This window comes from Ochotona curzoniae, unplaced genomic scaffold (genome assembly GCF_017591425.1).
Source record: "Ochotona curzoniae isolate NIBS_2020 unplaced genomic scaffold, NIBS_Ocur_1.0 contig_2927, whole genome shotgun sequence".
NCBI lineage: Eukaryota > Metazoa > Chordata > Mammalia > Lagomorpha > Ochotonidae > Ochotona > Ochotona curzoniae.
In genome coordinates, this window is record NW_024465654.1 from 2,640,650 (window position 1) to 2,658,058 (window position 17,409).

At 51.4% G+C, this 17,409-nt stretch overlaps 1 protein-coding gene across 1 annotated transcript in view; it reads left to right on the plus strand.

The window, feature by feature from the left end:
- The window catches only part of CD9 (CD9 molecule), a 32,279-nt gene extending 23,000 nt beyond the window's left edge, over positions 1-9,279 (plus strand). Inside the window, exons 3-8 of the mRNA XM_040978765.1 lie at positions 5,091-5,188; positions 5,919-5,993; positions 6,514-6,612; positions 6,749-6,838; positions 7,663-7,746; positions 8,750-9,279. Of these exons, the coding sequence (XP_040834699.1) occupies positions 5,091-5,188; positions 5,919-5,993; positions 6,514-6,612; positions 6,749-6,838; positions 7,663-7,746; positions 8,750-8,815 (512 nt within the window). The 3' untranslated portion in view covers positions 8,816-9,279. The remainder of the gene's footprint in view (positions 1-5,090; positions 5,189-5,918; positions 5,994-6,513; positions 6,613-6,748; positions 6,839-7,662; positions 7,747-8,749) is intronic.
- Positions 9,280-17,409: the final 8,130 nt, after the last annotated feature.

A 17,409-nucleotide genomic window follows, 5' to 3' on the forward strand; every position in this document is an offset into this window, starting at 1 on the left:
CAGGAAGGTTTCTGAAAAAGGAATAAGAGAGAGAGGCCTGCCAGCTGCAGTTTCCACAATTGAGTCAAACTCTGTGGCTCCACTGTGTGCGTGGATGGGGGACAGGAAACAGTTCATTTGCAAGAAGCAGACAGAACCCCCTATTTTTAGGCTTACGCTGTCATGTCATCAGGCTCCAAGTGTTAAGCCTGGCCACTTCCTTCCCACCCACCCAAGCTATTTTTGCAAAAGAGAGAAAGTGATCTTTCTAGGGTTATCGCCTAGTGCCCAGGGCTCAGGAACACAGCCCCCCCCCCATTGCTGCTGGAGGCCATGCCCTCCCCCAACTGCCCTGACCCCCCTCCCTCCTTCCCAGAGGCCATGGCGCACCAAGAGCCAGGTCAGGAGGGATATGCACCAGCCCATTTGTTTGTATCACTCCTGAACGTCGAGCTTTTCCTGCTTTGTGTTGTTGTCAATGAGTGGAGATTTTTTTTGTTTTCAGATGTGTCTTTCCTATTAGCAGAATGTCAGGAAAAAAAAAAAAACATAATGTGTGTGTAAAACAAAACAAAACAAACAACAAAAAAAAACCTCTGTGAGCTTTTCAGGAGCAGGTTTCCATAGTGCCCTGGCTTGTTGCTAGCAACAGAGCATTTTTATGCATCCTCAGAGGGCCTGGAATGCCACCCTGTGGGGCAGGGGACAGCAGGAAGGAGGGCACTTGTATACAGAGCCCTGGGCAGTCCTCAGGGAGCCCCTCTGTGCTCCGCCCCCCTGGAGCCTCAGGGGTCCGTGAGCTCAAGGTGATTGCAAGGATTCTCCCTCTTTTAAATGGAAACCACAGAGTTTAAAAGAGCCAGGGCTAAGCCAGGCTGAACATGAAGCTGGAACCTGCAACTGGGTCTCCCCACAAAAATGGCAGAGGCCCAGATGCTTAGACTGTCACCTGCTGCCTCCAGGGGTCCACAGTGGCAGGACTCTGAAGAGCTGGGGCTCTAACCCAGGCCCTTTGGTGCAGGACATGGCCATCCCAAGCCATGACGTCACTGCTGCCCCGAGTGTCCACACCTCAGCTTTGGATGCTGGGTCCTCTCACCATCCTGGCTTGTTCCAGTCTTAGCAAGAACTCCCTGGCTCTTTGTGCATCTGGTTCTTGTTTTAACATTTTATTTTTTTCCTATAAAAGGCAAAGTTACAGAGAGAGAAGGAGAAAATAGGGAGAGAGAGAGTAAGAGAAAACAAGATCTTCCATTCACTAGTTTAATTCACTTCTGAAATAGCTACAACAGCCAGAGTGGAGCCAGTAGGACACCAGGAACTTCTTCCAAGGTCTCCCACGTGGGTGCAAAGATCTAAGGACTTGGGCCATCCTCCACTGCTTTCCCAGGCACATGAGGAAAGAGCTGGATCAGAAGCACAGCAACCAGGACTTGAACTGGTGCCTCTACGGGACGCTGGCACTGCAGCTGGAAGCTTAGCGTGCTATGCATGGCGCCAGTCCACTCTGCATCTTTAGATGTGGGAGTGAAGGCTGTTGTAGAGAAATCGATGAGGCTGGGTCGGAGCAGTTGTATCTCGGAGCTCCCGGCTTAGGCACCGTCCAGTCTTCCACTGATGGCCTTTCGTCCTCTTAACTCTGAGTAGCTTTCCCAGGTGAAGAAATCCAGAGCTGCTGAGAAACGTGTACGGCTCCCCATTCAACATGAGGGCTGGGGTCTGAGTGTGGGCCTGTGAAAGCTGCATTATGGCATCTGGGCCACCTTTTGTGGGATGAAGGAGGTTGGGAGTCCCCTTGTGAAGGAGTGGAGAAGACCAGCCCTGACTGGAGGTTCCCCACTGTGGGGCAAGACGAGGCTCTTCGGGCCAATGGACGCCACTCAAATTATACTCAGGAAGAGGGGTGCCAGCCAGCAGGTGACAAGAAGGACAGCCATGCAAGGTGGCAGCAGAGCCATGACCATGTGCCTGGAGGAGCTGGGTCCAGCCCCTGGGAGCCTCATGAGGCTCAGGTCCTGAGGTGTGGGTATTGCAGGTCCACCCTCTTCCCACCCACCTATTTGGTTGGGGAGCTGGTGACCACTGCCCCCACCCTCTGAGTGCATACCACCTGCAGCTTGACCCCCTGTTGGGAAGGGGCTCCTGGAATGGTGCAGATGCCAATGACCCTGGGACAGTGGCAAGCTTGAACCACCCGCTGCTTGGGTGTGGCTGGGAAACTAAATAATGCTCACCATGGGTTTGGGGCCCGCAAGTTCACAGTCCACGTGTCTCCTTCCCCACTGGGCTGTGAGATCAGCCCTTCTCCCGGCATGTGAGCCTGAAGCACCAGCTGCACCCCGGCTGTCACTCCTGACGTCATGGGGTGACCAGTCCCTTGCACTGGGCCGCTAACTGTCTACAGAACAAGCTCCCAACCAGCCTGGCCATGCAGCTGACTCTGGGGGAACCTTGAACCACCCAGGACTGTCTTTCTTCTTCAGTGGGGAACCACAGCTTACCAAGCAGAGAAAGCAGGAAACCAGGCAGAAAAATGAATAAAGCTTGCCGTCGTCTTCCTGGGTGATATTAATCCCAGACCAGCTGACAACTTTATATGGGGCTTCTTTCCAGTTGAGGTCCAGGGGGCTTCAGCACTCAGCCCCATTCACAATTGCACACATGCTGGGGAGCTTCCTTTTCTTGATCTTGGTCAAGTGGCTCTCAGCTTCTCCATGTCCTTCGAGAATCTCCATCACAGCACCAGGGCGTGGAGAGGGGCTTCACACAGCCTGCAGGAATCTTCCCCTCATCTTTCTCTTCATGCCTGATAATGTTCAGGACAGACTGCACCTGCCCTTGGCCAGCTGGCCTGAGAAATTTTGTTTTTTGTTTTCTCCATGCCTCGATTTCCCCAACAGGAAACTGGAGTGCAGCTGGCTGCTCCCAGCCATGGTGGTTGTGCGTGAGAATAGCCGTGTGTGTGTGTGTGTGTGTGTGTGTGTGTGTGTGAGAGAGAGAGAGAGAGAGAGACAAACCTATAATGTCAGCCTGCAAAAGAACAGAGTAAACAGTGTTTCAGTGAGTGAATATGGTAATGGCCAAGAAGGCTCTGTGACGAATCACTTTTTCCATGAAGCCCGTTGTCGCATGCTTTTGTACGTGGAGAGCCCCTTTTCATATGTCATCGCCAGCCCTTGCTAACAAGCTAGGGTACAGGCTGGGAGTGGCTTTCCCAAGGAGGAGTGCCCAAGGGTTACTTCTGGTGTTGCTTCCTGCTGGGCCTGCCTTGTTCCGTTGGCTCTGTATCTGCTCACGTGGACAGCCCCGCTTTTAGAATTTCCCTCTGCCGAGCCCTAGGGTGGTGACGGTGTAATATTAACCAAGAAGCCCATTAAGAGAGCTCTTCTTTCTCTCTCCATGGGAAATGTATTTCCTTTAGTAACACTTCAGCTGTAGCTGACCCAACTCAACTGGCTTGTGCCAGAGTTGCTGGGTTTGTAAACTGGGAATTAGTTGGACAGAAATGGTGTCTGCCTGTTCATTTCCACCCTTCTGTGTTTCTTAGGGTTGAAAACCTTGCTCATCTGCTCACACCTGCCTGTTTTATCCACCCCTGGAGTGCCAAGGAGTGGCCTCCCTTTGCTGTCTTTGCCCCATGAGATGGAAGAAACCCGGGCCATCCCACTGCCTCCAGGCGCTGGTGTCCCCTCCACCTCATGGGCCTCTGGCATGGGCTGACCCACCCTCTTCACACCCATCCTGCAGCCCCATGATATTTGAGTTCCTGTGGTATTTGACAGCCGAGGACGATGGAACTTGACTGAAGGACAAGCAGCGTTTGTCCCTCTGCCCCAGTCTGGGCTGGGCATGCATGGGAACAATGGCCATATTCATGCGGCACGGAGGCTGCCAGGCTCACGTGATTTGACGTCACAGCAGATGTGGGGTGGGGAGAAGGGAGAGGCACAAACGTTCCCTGTGTACAGCCTGCCCCGTGCTGCCCGTGAGCCTCAGCTGCAGGCGGATTGCAACGTCCCTCATCATCGCCTGCAAAGCCTCAGCCCTGTGCGGGAAGGGCAGATGGGGGACAATGAGGTCATGCTCACCTGCCTAGAGGGCTCGTCGCACATCTTGCTGCTTGCTGTGTAGTATGTGGAAGTAGACGCAGTGGTGCCCTGTGACTGTCCTTGTCACACTGACATGCACAGCAGCTGGCATGCATTGCATGTGAATCTTTACAATCTTCCTGGAGGTTAGCCATCAATATCGTCACCGCGTGCCAGATCGCACAGAAAGGTGATGCAGCTGGCCATGAAACCCAGGTGGTCTGGGCTTCAGAGCTGGCGCTCCTGCCGTGAGCCTCTGGCAAGGCGAGTGGAGTGCTTGTGCGAGACCAAGAGGCACCAAGATAGCGCTGCTGGTTTTCCCTTGGGACCAGGGGCAGGGTAGGGAACCCATGTGAGAATCATCCCGGCAGGCCAGCTGCTGCTAACTCCAAAAAATGAACACAGGTTGAGCCTCTCCGGGCCATTCCCTGGGCTCTGCCTCCATCCGGGACTCTGAATGACTTGGGACTGGGCCAGAGTTGCAGAAGTCACTACCTTAAGAAACTTGAGGCCCAGAGAGGAAGTGTCGGCTGTACGGCCACTAGTGGCAATGCTGCAGCTGTGCCCTTTGCATGCAAGCCAGGTGCATGGGTCTGGAGACTGGGTATTTTGGTGTATGCAGCCCCTGGCTCCTGGCACTCTGCTCTAAAAGCCTTCTCCCCAGAGGCTGGGGGAGGCCCATGGAGCAGCAAGAAGTGAGTCCCAGTTTAGAAGGTGTCTGTTCACTAACTTGGACAGATTGCTCTCACTGGAAATGCCAGACTAGGCCAGTTTGTGTGCTGAGCAGATTCTGCGGTTCCCAAGGGATATTCTTTGTCCTCAGGGAGCCTACCACAAAGTCTGAGGTTTAAGTAGGAGCATAAACTGGATGAAGCAGGTTTCTGGGAACGAGACTGATCTGGATAGAAAACAGGAAACCAAAGAGGAAGAGGAAGGAGATTGTCTTCCCTGGGATGGGGGCGATGCGTGGGACCCTCAGACCCAGGTCTCCCTAATGGCATCCCTCTACCCTGCCTTCCCTAGGAGTCTACATTCTGATTGGAGCCGGAGCCCTCATGATGCTGGTGGGTTTCCTGGGATGCTGTGGTGCCGTGCAGGAGTCCCAGTGCATGCTGGGACTGGTGAGTACCGCTCTGTGACTCCTCGCCCCTCCCCTGCCGCAAGCCCTGTACCCCTAGAAGACCCAGCCACACAGAGAACAGCTGGCATTGGGTGCAGTAAAGGAGGGACCCAAAGGGCCTCCCAGCCATGTGTCTTGTCCCTGCTCTGTCCCTCCTGCCCCCCCCCATACTCCTGTCTGGGTCCCCTGTCTTAGGACCCCTCTCCTTCCTTCCCTAGCGCCTGCCTGATATCCTCCCTGCCTGTAGGCAGCTCACTGCCAGGACTCTGTCTGCCCCTTGTTTGAGGAGAACGCATGCTTTCTTTCCCTGAATCCACAGGTACTTCTGCCTTCCCTCTTGCTTGGCACGTGGTCTGGGACCATCTGTCCCCAACCCCGGCGAGGTGTATGGACTCCCCTGGTGGCCCTAACTGGGCTGTGCCAGCCTGCCATGGTGCTCGACCACTCATTGGCCCTTGTCTGACACCTCTCAAATGCCCATGTAGGCACCTTGCCCCATTCAACTCTTACTCCTTGCCTAACTCCTCCTCCATCTGTCCCACCAACATCTTCCCTGCCCCTTCTTTCCAGACTGTTCCTTGTCATCCCCTCACCACTCCCGCAAAAAAAAAAAAAAAAAAAAAAAAAAGAAAGAAAAAGAAAAAGCTTTCATCCCTCCTTGTCACACACCCTTTGGGCTCCTGCCGGGTCACCTGGGACTTTGCCTCACCCATTCCCTTGTTGCCTTCCAGTTCTTCGGCTTCCTCTTGGTGATCTTTGCCATCGAAATTGCTGCAGCTGTCTGGGGATATTCCCACAAAGATGAGGTGAGTTTTTCCCAGGAGATCTCCTAGGTCCTGCTGTGGTCTGCATCTGAAAGTGGGAAAGAGAGTGGGCAGGGGGTCCTGGCTGGTCAGGGCACTCACACAGTGGATGTAAAACCTGCAGTGTGTCTGTGCACCTCACACCTCCACAGCCCTTGGCTCAACTCCTGGAGTTGCAGCTTTTAGTGCAGTTGACTGCCTCTGCTCCTTCCTCATCCTTTTGTAGCTTGTGGATTCCTAGGCTGAACCAGACCATGCCTGGGAGAGGGTCTGAGCATGGGCTTCAGTAGGGAGCCCTGGAGAATTTTGAGACAAGAAAACAGTATTTATCCAAAGGCTAAAGGAAATAGGAATGGATAGTTACAGAGGGCAAAGGGGAATGCCCGACATTGGTCTGTCACTTGGGCTTGGGTGTGAGAGCCAAGTGGGATAGATGTGAGAACAGGAGTTCCTTAAGAGCATGAGGAGCATGATCAGTGTACAATGAGATGAGAATGTCTGCTCCCTTGTCTGCCCATCCCAGGTGATCAAAGAACTCCAGGAGTTTTACAAGGACACCTACAATAAGCTCAAAAACAAAGAGGAGCCACAGCGGGAGACACTCAAGGCCATCCACTATGCGGTACGTCTACACAGCCCCAGCGCCTTCTGGCCATGCCGCGGGCTGCCCAGGGACAAGCTGGGCATATATCTGTTCAATTGTCTCATCTGTCGCATCCTCCCCTGCCCCCCCGACCATCCCTGCCTTCTTTCTGCAGCTGAACTGCTGCGGTGTGGTTGGTGGCGTGGAGCAATTCATCATGGACATCTGCCCCGGAAAGGGTGTCCTGGAGACCATCCAAATCAAGGTAAGTGAATAGCAAGCCCCCAGCTCCCAAGCCCTCCATCATGCCCTTTCCCATGGAAGGACCACAGAGTGACCATCTTGATTCTCCCCTGCCCGGAGCAACGCTGCTTCCTCAATGGCCACAAAACACGAAAGTCAGACCAAGGAAAAGATGACCCTGGGACTGCCCATGTTGACACCCCAGAGTTAAGCACGGGACATAGTTCTTAGTCTTTAGCTCCTGCTCTTTATTTTTTCATGTTAGCAATTTTTTGTCTATTTGAGAGACACTGAGAAAGAGAGCACAGAGAGACAGTGTTCCCATCCAATGACCACAGGGATGAAACAGGGTGAAGCCAAGGATTCAATCCTGCTCTTCCACCTGCATGGCAAGGAACCCAGTTGCTACAGCCATCCCTGTTGCCTCCCCAGGTCTGCATGCAAGGAGCTGGAGTCAGAAACAGAGCCACTCATCAAATTTAGCCACTCCAACAGGAGATGTGGGCATCTTAACCACCTGGCCAAGCACCCACCCTGTCTGTTCTTGAAATTTTATAAATGCTCTAATTGTGAGCTAATGCCTACATTCCAGAATAACAATGATGTATGCTAGAAGCATATTAGAAAGAGACCCCAAAGCAAGACCCACCCATCTCTCCACTTGGATATCTTGCCGAGGTTTCAGAAGCCCACCTCCCATCCTTCTCATCTCCCCTCCTTCTCCCCACCCCTGGCCCGTCCTCTGGCCACCATGGCTTGAGGTGTGAGAATAGATGCTATCGGAGAGGAGGAGGTGCCCCCTGCAATGGGATCTGTGTGTGACCACATCTCCCTTGCCTTCCCAAGTCCTGTCCTGATGCCATCAAAGAGGTCTTCGACAGCAAATTCCACATCATCGGTGCTGTGGGCATCGGCATTGCCGTGGTGATGGTGAGTGGTGGGTGTGGGGCTGGGCTGCTCTTGCCACGCGTCCTGTGTGTGCTGGGCACATGTGCTAGCCAAGTGTGGTGGTCAGTGAGTGTCATGTATCTATCAGCGCATTTAGCTCTCGCCATGCCTGCCAACTTGGGGCTCTTTCCATTTTATGTCAGGGACCCACCTGCTTAAGCCGCCACTGCTGCCTCCACTGGGGTGTGCATTGGGAGGAAGCTGGGAATCGGTCAAGGGCAGAGCCAGGAGTCAGAGCCAGGCACTCCAGTATAGATGAGGAGCGTCTTAACTGTGGGAGCAAGCCTGCCCTGCTTGGGAAGGCATGCTACTGCTGCTGCTGCTGCTGGGCCTCAGAGCCAGTCTTGGCATGTATCTGCTCTGTTTTTTTTTTTTTTTTTTTTTTTTTACAAAATGGTGCTTGGGTGTAAGTTGTTCAGAGCTTCAAACCATCTCTCTTTGTTCCCCTAGGAACATTCAGGGCCAACCAATTCCTTGGGGTTCCCTGCTCCCTTCCCATGAGGGATGACTAGAGCCCATGGTCAGTCCCCAGGGTGGCCTGGCTCACTGAAAAAAAACCTCTCCAGGACCTTTAATCTTGGTCCTCCTCTGGTCCCTGTAAGACCACTGCAGATGCACCCCTCCTCTGCTAGAAGCAGCTTTCAGCAAAGGGCTTAACAATAGCTTTGAAAGCAGCATATGAAACACGCACATGCCAAGAAGCCAATAAATTAGCCTGGATGGTCTATTGCAGTAGCTGGCATCTTAAGTATTAAATGGAGCTCTGTCCCAAGCACTGGCCAGGCCAGGTGCTTAAGTGTTGGTAACCTCCCAACACTTAAGCACATACATCTGGCAATCCCAGCCATAATCTAACTTGCATCTTGACCCACGCCGCTCTCCAACCTACATCGTGCCTGCTTCCTGTTTCAGCCTGCTGCGGGCTGTTCTGGTCTTATCCCGCACTGTACGGCTCACGCCTCTGCCCCTCCCCGCTGCCTTGCAGATATTCGGCATGATCTTCAGCATGATCCTGTGCTGTGCCATCCGCCGGAGCCGCGAGATGGTCTAAGAGCCAGCAACTACCCGAGCAGGAGAGTTCACCCCTCAATAATGTTGCGGTTTTTATTTTCTTTCTTTTGTTTGTTTGTTTTTTGCTGTTTATCGTTTTGTTTAGTTTTGGTTTGGTTTGGTTTTTGCCACTAACTTTAGTATTCATTCCGCATTTCTAAACAAAATGAGTTACTCCTTGTTTGTCTTCTTCATGCTTTATTCAGTATGGACAGTCAAAGGATGTGGGGATCTGGTTCACTTTGGTTTGTAGTTTTTTGGGGAGGGTTGTTTGTTTTGGCTTGTTGTGTTAAGCAGAAATCCTGCAATGAAAGGTACTGTATTTGCTAGGCTCTAGACAAAAGATACTGTACATAAAAAGAAATTTTTGTCTTTAAATAGATTTAAAAAAAAGTCTATCACATTTAATCAAGTTGTAACTTATATTAAAGACAATTTGATACATAATAAAATATTATGACAGTATCCTGGACTGGTTTTTGGTTGGTTGGTTGGTCTAGGGCTATTTAATTTTCAAATGTCTTTGAACTACTATTGAGCCTGACTACATTTTAAGGGCAATTGGGTTGGAAGAAGTTAAGATATATTAAGAGATTCTGTTCTGGGCCCAGCGCAGTAGTGTAGTGGTTATAGTCCTTGCCTTGAACACGCCAAGATCCCATATGGGCACCATTTCTAATCCCAGCAGCCCCACTTCCTGTCCAGCTCCCTGCTTGTGGCCTGGGAAAGTTGTCGAGGACCACCCAATGCCTTGGGAACCTGCACCCACATGGGAGACCTGGAAGAGCTTCTGGCTCCTGGCTTCAGATCAGCTCAGCTCCAGCCATTATGGCAGCTTGGGGAATGAGCCATTGAATGGAAGACCTTCCTCTGTCTCTCCTCTCTGTATATCTTCCTTTCCAATCAAAATAAATAAATCTTTAAAGAGAGAGAGAGAATTTTGTTCTATGATCACACCATTTTTGGAGCAAGAACCGAGCCCACAAATTCCGTTATTCTGCTGGATCTTGCGTCATTAAAATGTATATTTTATTTAAAACAGCAACAAAATAGAGGGAGAGATGGATTTTCCATCCTCCTGAGCACTCCGCAAATGGTTGCAATGGTCAGGGCTGAGCTTGCCTGAGGTCAGGCACCTAGAGTCATCCCAGAGGTAGCAAGGGCTCACCGTCTTCTGCTCTTCCCAGGCACATCAGCAGGGAGCTGGGGTGGAAGTGGAGCAGACAGGATTTGAACCAGCACTCATGTGGGATGCCAGCATGACAGACAGTGGCCTGCTACTTCACAGTGCTGGCCACCCCCGCTGTTGCATCCTACAGACCAAGGATACATGAGAGTCTCTTGGTAGCCAGGGATTTTCATCACTGCTGAATGCTGAGTGCCTTGATCCAAGTATCTGGTGGGTAGGAGATGCTCAGAGATTTTTTTTTTCTCATAATTTCTGTTCGTAAATGAATGAATACTGAATGAATGAATACACAAATGTGTACCCCTCAGGGTTTGTTCAGAGCAGTGGAACTTCTAAGACAGACTGGTAAGAATCTATCTGTTCCAGGAATTTGAGTCATCAGAGACCATGAGGCAGCTTCTGTGAGGCTATTGTGTCTGTGGACAGAAGGGCAACTGGATGCCAAAGCTGGGTGGGGAGTGGGAAGCAACCAGCTGGCACCCATGAAAATGTGTTCATGGAAATTCCCAGGTTCTCTGATGCTGCTGGCTCAGTTCCTACAGAGACCAGGGGCCTCTGCACTAACACCAGATGCGCCCCTTGCCTGGGAGTTGGAGAAGCAGGGATTGGGGTGAGCTGCAAAATACCTACTGCTTCATTTCCCTCCATGCCTCCTAGAATGGTATCACACAAGCGCACGTGCGCACACACACACCAACAGGAACCACGCAGGAAGGAAACATTTGGAAAGTGAGTTTCAGCCTAACTGGTTGACAGATCACAAAGCCATCGCAGTGCAGGCACCATGGTGCCTGCCTGGACTGGCAGTCATCCTGTGGGCAGTGCAACCAGCAGTTACAGCACAGTGAGATAAACACAAGCAGGAGGAAGAACAGAGGCACAGGAAGCCTATGTTTTATTTTCCACTCCTTGATTCAATTTGCATTTTTAATGTAGAGGAGAAAAACAATCAATGTCCTTGGATGCCAATACATTTAAGAATCAGAACACTCATGTTCATAGCATTATTCATGATAGCCGGAAAATAGAAGCAGCCTAAATGTCCATCAAATATATACAGTGTTCTACATTCCATGAAATCTGATTCCAATGCCTGCTGCAACATACATGAACAAGCACCTGCTGGCATATGCAAAACCCAGAATGGATGTAGAACAGGTGGAGTGCGCTAGACTGCACCTGAGTTCATGTGAGAGCCAGATCTGGGGCATGCCAAGCTGGGTTCAGCTGTACCAAGAACCAGGAATGGATATAGACTGAGTGTCCTAGGCTGTAGCACCCACCAGCGAGGGCCAGAACTGGGGGCAGGCCTGTCAGGCAGAGCCACAGCCCCTACCAGCAAGCACAAGATCTAAGACTGGGAGCAGGCCTGATTCGAGAATTTTGGGAACTACCCTGCTAGGCTGCAGCACCCACAAGTATGCATATGGGGCAGGTTAGGTTAGGCTGCAGCACATATGGGTGTACACAAAAGCTGAACAAGATATGGGGCGGGACAGGCTAGGTGACAGCATCTTCTGACACATGCAAAAACGGGCTGGGTGTAGGTCTCATGGAAGTTATTAGTTATGTGGTCTCCCCAACTAGACCACATTACCCTGTGGTGTGCATAAGAACCAAGCCTGTGGCAGCCTGGGCTAGGCTTGGCTACAGCATCCACCAGTTCACATGAGAGATGGGTCTGGAGGCAAAACTGACCAGGCAGCTGTATCCACCAGGTACGTGCATTGGTTGGTGTGGGCAACAGACTAAACCTGACCCTGCACTTGACTGGTACACACAGGAGTCAAGTTTCTTGGGGGATTCCTCAGCTAGCTGCTGGACTCAAACCCTGGGCACAGGCAAAAACAGATATGTAGTCTGACCTTGGAGCGCATGTATCAGAACTGGACCTCCTCAGTTGCTGATGCCCGTGCAGTGAACAGCATGTCCAAATGATGCACATGGGAGGCATGACAGCCAGCTTCTCTAAGCCAACAAGCAATGTCAAGTAGCTCATCCAGAGATTTTCTCAACCCTAGTGCAACAAAGCCAACACCTCAAAACTATCAAGACCACTCAAGCAGCACCCTCAGAACATTCATCCCTACATAAGGGTCTCTAAAGTCAACTCAAATGATTGTCTCCATCCCCAGGCACTGATGTAATAATATGGAGGGAAATGGTGGGAGGGGCACATGTGTAGCAAGGAAGGGGAGGAGGAAAGGGGAATTCCCTATACCTACAAAACTATATCATAGGAAATAACAACAATAAAACAGAATAAAGCAGAAAAGATACATGAACAAGACACCGCCTAAGGGAAATAAGGCAGACACAAAAAAAGTGGTTTATAATTCTGGTTGTATAAGATGCCAAGAAGGGGAGCTGGTACTATGCCACCACAGGTAAAGCTTCCTCCTGCAGTGTCAGCATCCTGTATGGGTGCCAGTTCGATTCCTGGGGCTCTGCCACTTCCAATCCAGCTTCCTGCTCATGTGCGTGAGAAAGCCGTGGAGGATGGTCCAAGTGCTTGGGCCCCTGCACTCACATGGGAGTCCCAGAAACTCCTGGCTTCTGGCTTCAGACCAGCCCAGCTCCGGCCATTATGGCCAGCAGATGGAACATCTCTCTCAACTCCGCATTTCAATAAATATTTTTTTTTAAACTGCTGAGAAGAGATAAATTTGAATACACAAAGTAGATTGGAGATACCCAAAGATGGAGGTGGGAAGAATACAAAGTTACTGCTTCATGGGTACAGAGTTTGCATTGGGCGTCCTGAAGTTCCAGAAATGTGTAGTGATGATCACGCAGTCCTGTGGATATCCTTAATGCAACACCTGGTGAACTTAGGAAGGGTGACTTGCTGGCTATTAAGATCTACGCTACACAGAAGCAGGCTGTACCAGCTCCCCCCGCCCCTCCAGTCTCAGGGCAACTGTGTAGCCCTGGCTCCTTGGTTCCTCTGAGCATGGGAAGGTTAATTCCACCGGGAAAACAGCAGGTGCACCATGTGACTTGTGCAGGAGTGTAGCGGTAGCATCATCCCAGGTTGGTTCACACAGCCCTACTTCTGATTCCCCAACCCCCTGCGCTCTTTCCAAGAAAGACAAGTCCCGCTTATACCCTGGAAAGTTGGAGCAGTTAGTTGCTCCTGAAGGCTCAAATCCCAGAACCCTCAACATTTTATTCTGTCCCTCTACTTGTGGATATTAGATGGAAGAGCTGGCTTAGGCAAAAGCCAGCAGTAGATAAGGACCCAAATGGTGTTTACTGAATCCAAGGAATGAAAACATGGCTGAACCTTAGGAAGATTCTGGAAGAATGGAGCAGACACTCCTGCAGCTCCATTTCTGGGTGCTCATTGTTGGCCTCCAAAGAGAACATCTTTGTCTACCGCTCTGCCTGCATGGGGTGGGAAAAGGGCTCTTGTGCCCAGTTTCCAGGCTCATTCAGAGAGACGGCCACCACAAACCTACTTAAAGTCTGAAGAGAGGAAAACCCAGCCCTCTTCCAGTCAAATACGGAGGACTCAGGTCCACGCAGGCTAAGCTACAGTCTCAGCCACCCTCTGTGATTGGTAGTCAGGGCCTGTAACAATCAAAGGGCTCGTGGAGAGCTGGCCAGCCCCAGGAAGGAGCCAGCTGGCCCGTGCTCCTTTTGTCAGTTGGGCCACACCTAGCTCCTCCAGCCTCTGGGCGGGTGGACCCAGCAGGTGCAGCTCTATGGGTGACAAGCAAGCAGCCAGGGCCTGCAGCTTTCAGGGACCTGACGTTGCTATGGGAGCCAAGGTCTTTAGGAAGGGTCAGGTCCTGGAGAAGGAGTGGACTCCGCCAAGCTGCGACTGCCTCTCAGCTCAGCTAGACTGACAAATGAGAAACAGAAACAGCTGGACATGAAGAGGTTATTGCTTCACCAGTAGCCCACCACAGCTGAAGGTATTTTAAAATCTATCACCCCACTTGCCTGTCCTGGCTAAATAAAGCCCAGCTCTCCAAACCCATGGCTTCTAGATTCAGTTGAAGGGGGAGTATGGATGGGATGACAGTACAACCAGGCCGTTCTGTGACCAGGAAGGGTAGCTACAAGGGACCTACAGGGCATTAGGGAGCTGGCTCCAGCTCCTGAGCCTGGCTGCCTGCTAACATGGACCCAGAGAGGCAGCAATGAGGGCTCGTGTGATGTGTTTCTTTCTGTGTTGGACCTGGGGAGACCTAGGTTGTGTTTCCAGATGTTCCAGGCTGTGTGCAGAAGGGAGAGGGTGCTGAGGGTTCCCTAGAGGAACACAGGAGAACCTTGGAGGCAGCCACTCGGTCTCAGGGGAATGCTCAGTTCCTCGGGCATCCCTCAAGAAGGCAGGTGGCCAACTACAGAAACCTGCAGAAGACACCTTTGTGGTGGTGTTGGTGGAGGGTGGTGTGGTATCATCTAAAATGACAGTAAGGGGCCTGGGGCCTGGGGGAGCCCACAACACCCCAATCTTCGAGGTAGACTACTGGCCTCCGTCGTCCCAGAGGCTGCCATGAGGATCAATGAGCAGAACCCACAGGGAATGGATTGGACAAGCCTTTTAACCTGGGACTCCTCCCTAGGAGTACAGGGCCCGAGAACAAGAGGACCCCAGGAGGTGCTGGAGGTGAGAACTGTTGATCCCGGCACGGGTGGGGACTTAAGGAGCTGCTACACACACTTCCGTCTCACAGAGCTTGTAGATCTCAGGGCTGAGCATTCTGAGCATCATTGAACACACTGTCGGGGGACACCCACACCCCACATCCTAGAGCCCAGATTACAGTCTTGGTTTCTGCTTCCAATTCTAGTTTTTTAACAATGTGTACTCTGGGAGGGACACAGGAGGAGGTGACAGCTCATGTACTTGGGTCCCTGCCACCCATATGTGAGACCCAGATGGAGTACCAGGTTCTTGGCTTCAGCGTGGCCCGGACCCGGCCTTTTGTGGACATTTGGGGAGTTAGCCAGTGAATGGAAGGTTTCTGTTTCTCCTCCCACACTGCCTATCAAATTAAAAAAAAAAAAAAAAAAAGGAAAAGAAAAAAATTTGTTTTATAGCATATATCCCAGGCAAGTGCTCAGAAAACTTTCTACCTCTCTGTTGTTTGGTTAGAGGGCAAGGGTTGAGTCACTGAGAAAGGACCTTGGCAAACATTAATAGGACCAGAGGATTATTTTTATGGGCAACCCAGAAAGAATTCACAATCCTGTCTCGTCAGTGGAATCACAGCATTTGTTTTATATTGCGTGCCATTGTTGGGTCCTTTAATAGACAAAGAAGGCCACACCCAAATCCTTAAATGATGGGGTTCACCAGGAGGTTAGTCAGCATCCAGTGGCCACACGCCGCCCACTGCCAAGTGCCCGCACTTTGTAGCCTGAGTCCCACAATCTGCAGTGCATGCCCTTCATGTCTCTGCTTCCGCCAGTGTCTCACATTCAAGCTCCCTTAGCCGAGAGGTGCTGAGGGGTGGGTCATGGACCAGAGCCATGAACCAAGAATTCAACCCAGGTCTACCACTCATGATGGCAGAAATCCAATCACCTGAATCATCATCATACTGCACGACCCCCCACTCCCACCCCACCCTGAGTCAGCACATGAGATGCTGGAGCCGATCCAAACCCAAGCACTCCCATGTGGACAAAGGCACCCGAGCCACTCGGCAAAAACATGCCCATCCTCCTTGGAGGTGTGGGGGTGCTCCTTGTGAGTGTGACCATATTCCTAAAGGTCCATTGCAATGGCTATATTGGCTCTAATCTTCTACCTCCAAGCACCAGGATCTCTCCGGGTCATGTCCCAGCTGCCCCACTTCCCATCCAGCTCCCTGCTTGTGGCCTGGGAAAGTAGCCAAGTATGGTCCAAAAACCTTGGGACCCTACACTAGCATGGGAGACGCGGAAGAAACTTCCTGCTCTCAGCTTTAGATTGGCTCTGCTCTGGCCCTTATGGTTTATTTGGGGAGTGAACCAGTGGATAGAAAAGCTTTCTCTCTGCCTCTCTTTCTCTCTGTAAGTCTGATCTGCCTTTCCAATAAAAATAAATAAAATTTTTAAGGGGGCCCAGCACAGTAGCCTAGCAACCAAAGTCCTCTCCTTGCACACACCAGGATTCCATATGGATGCTGATTCTAACCCCAGTGACCCCGCTTCCCATCCAGTGCCCTGCTTGTGGCCTACCAAAGCAGTCGAGGACAGCCCAAAGCCTTCAGACCCTGCAGTCACATGGAGACCCAGAAGAGGCTCCTGGCTCCTGGCTTTTGATTGGCTCAGCTCCGGCTGCTGCGGCCGCTTGGGGAATGAGTCAGCTGACAGAAGATCTTCCTCTGTCTCTCCTCCTCTTGTATATCTGACTTTCCAATAAAAATAAATAAATCTTTAAAATAAAATAAAAGAGAAAAGTTACAGAGAGGGTCTGTGAACTGTGAAAGACAAATAATAGAGGCTACTAGAGGTCTGTGGGTCCCAGGGACCAGCAGAGCCCATGGACTTGAGTCAGTCACACTCTCTCCTCTTCTCCCAGCAAGAGACTTGAAGCCACCCAGGGGTAAGTGACCCACCAGCACCTCTGCCTTCATGCTGTCTCAGGGAGGCCTGGGTATCTAATGTAATTGTCCTCCCTCCAGCCTCGGCCATCGGTCCCCTGGAGAACTAATTTGATTTTGTTCCTTTTAAATTGGATTTCCCCAAACCATCTGCTTCCCCTGTGGAAATGCAGGCAGATCAAATGTCATCCTAGGGTGGAAACGCCTCTGAGAGCCACAGCTGACCTTGCGATCCAGCAAAGTCGTGAGCGGCTCCTTGGGGCTGTCCCAACATGCCTGGAACGGACGGCCGCAGGCACCCACAGACCACAACATGGTTTGGGCTGTCCAGTTGACCCTGGGAGCTGGGGAGACATGTGGATCAAAAGGTATCCTCAGTTCATGGGGAGAAAGACCACAAAGCTCAACCAGCCCAGAGGTAGAGCTGGAAGTAGATTTATGTTCAATTCATGCCTCTGACATTCACCTAGCATGGTCTCAAGTCTGTTTCTCCTGTGGAGGCTGGAGAGATAACACAGTCCTTCACTGTGTAATTAACTTTTATTTACAAAACTCACCTATGCGGGGCCAGTATTGTGCCATAGCAAGTTGACCCTCCCCCTACAATGCCAGTATTCCATATGGATTCCTCCAGTTTGAGACCCAGCTGCTCTACCTCTGATCCAGCTCCCTGCTAATGTGACTGGGAAAGCTGAAGAAGACGGCCCCAGTGCTTGGGCCCTGCACCCAACGGGAAGAATCGAAGAAGCTCCTGGTTTCAGACTTGCCTAGCTCTGGCCATTGTGGCCATTTAAAGAGTGAATGAAGCAGGTGTAAGATCCTCTCTTGTCTGTGCACACACTCTCTCTTCCCCCTCTCCCTCTA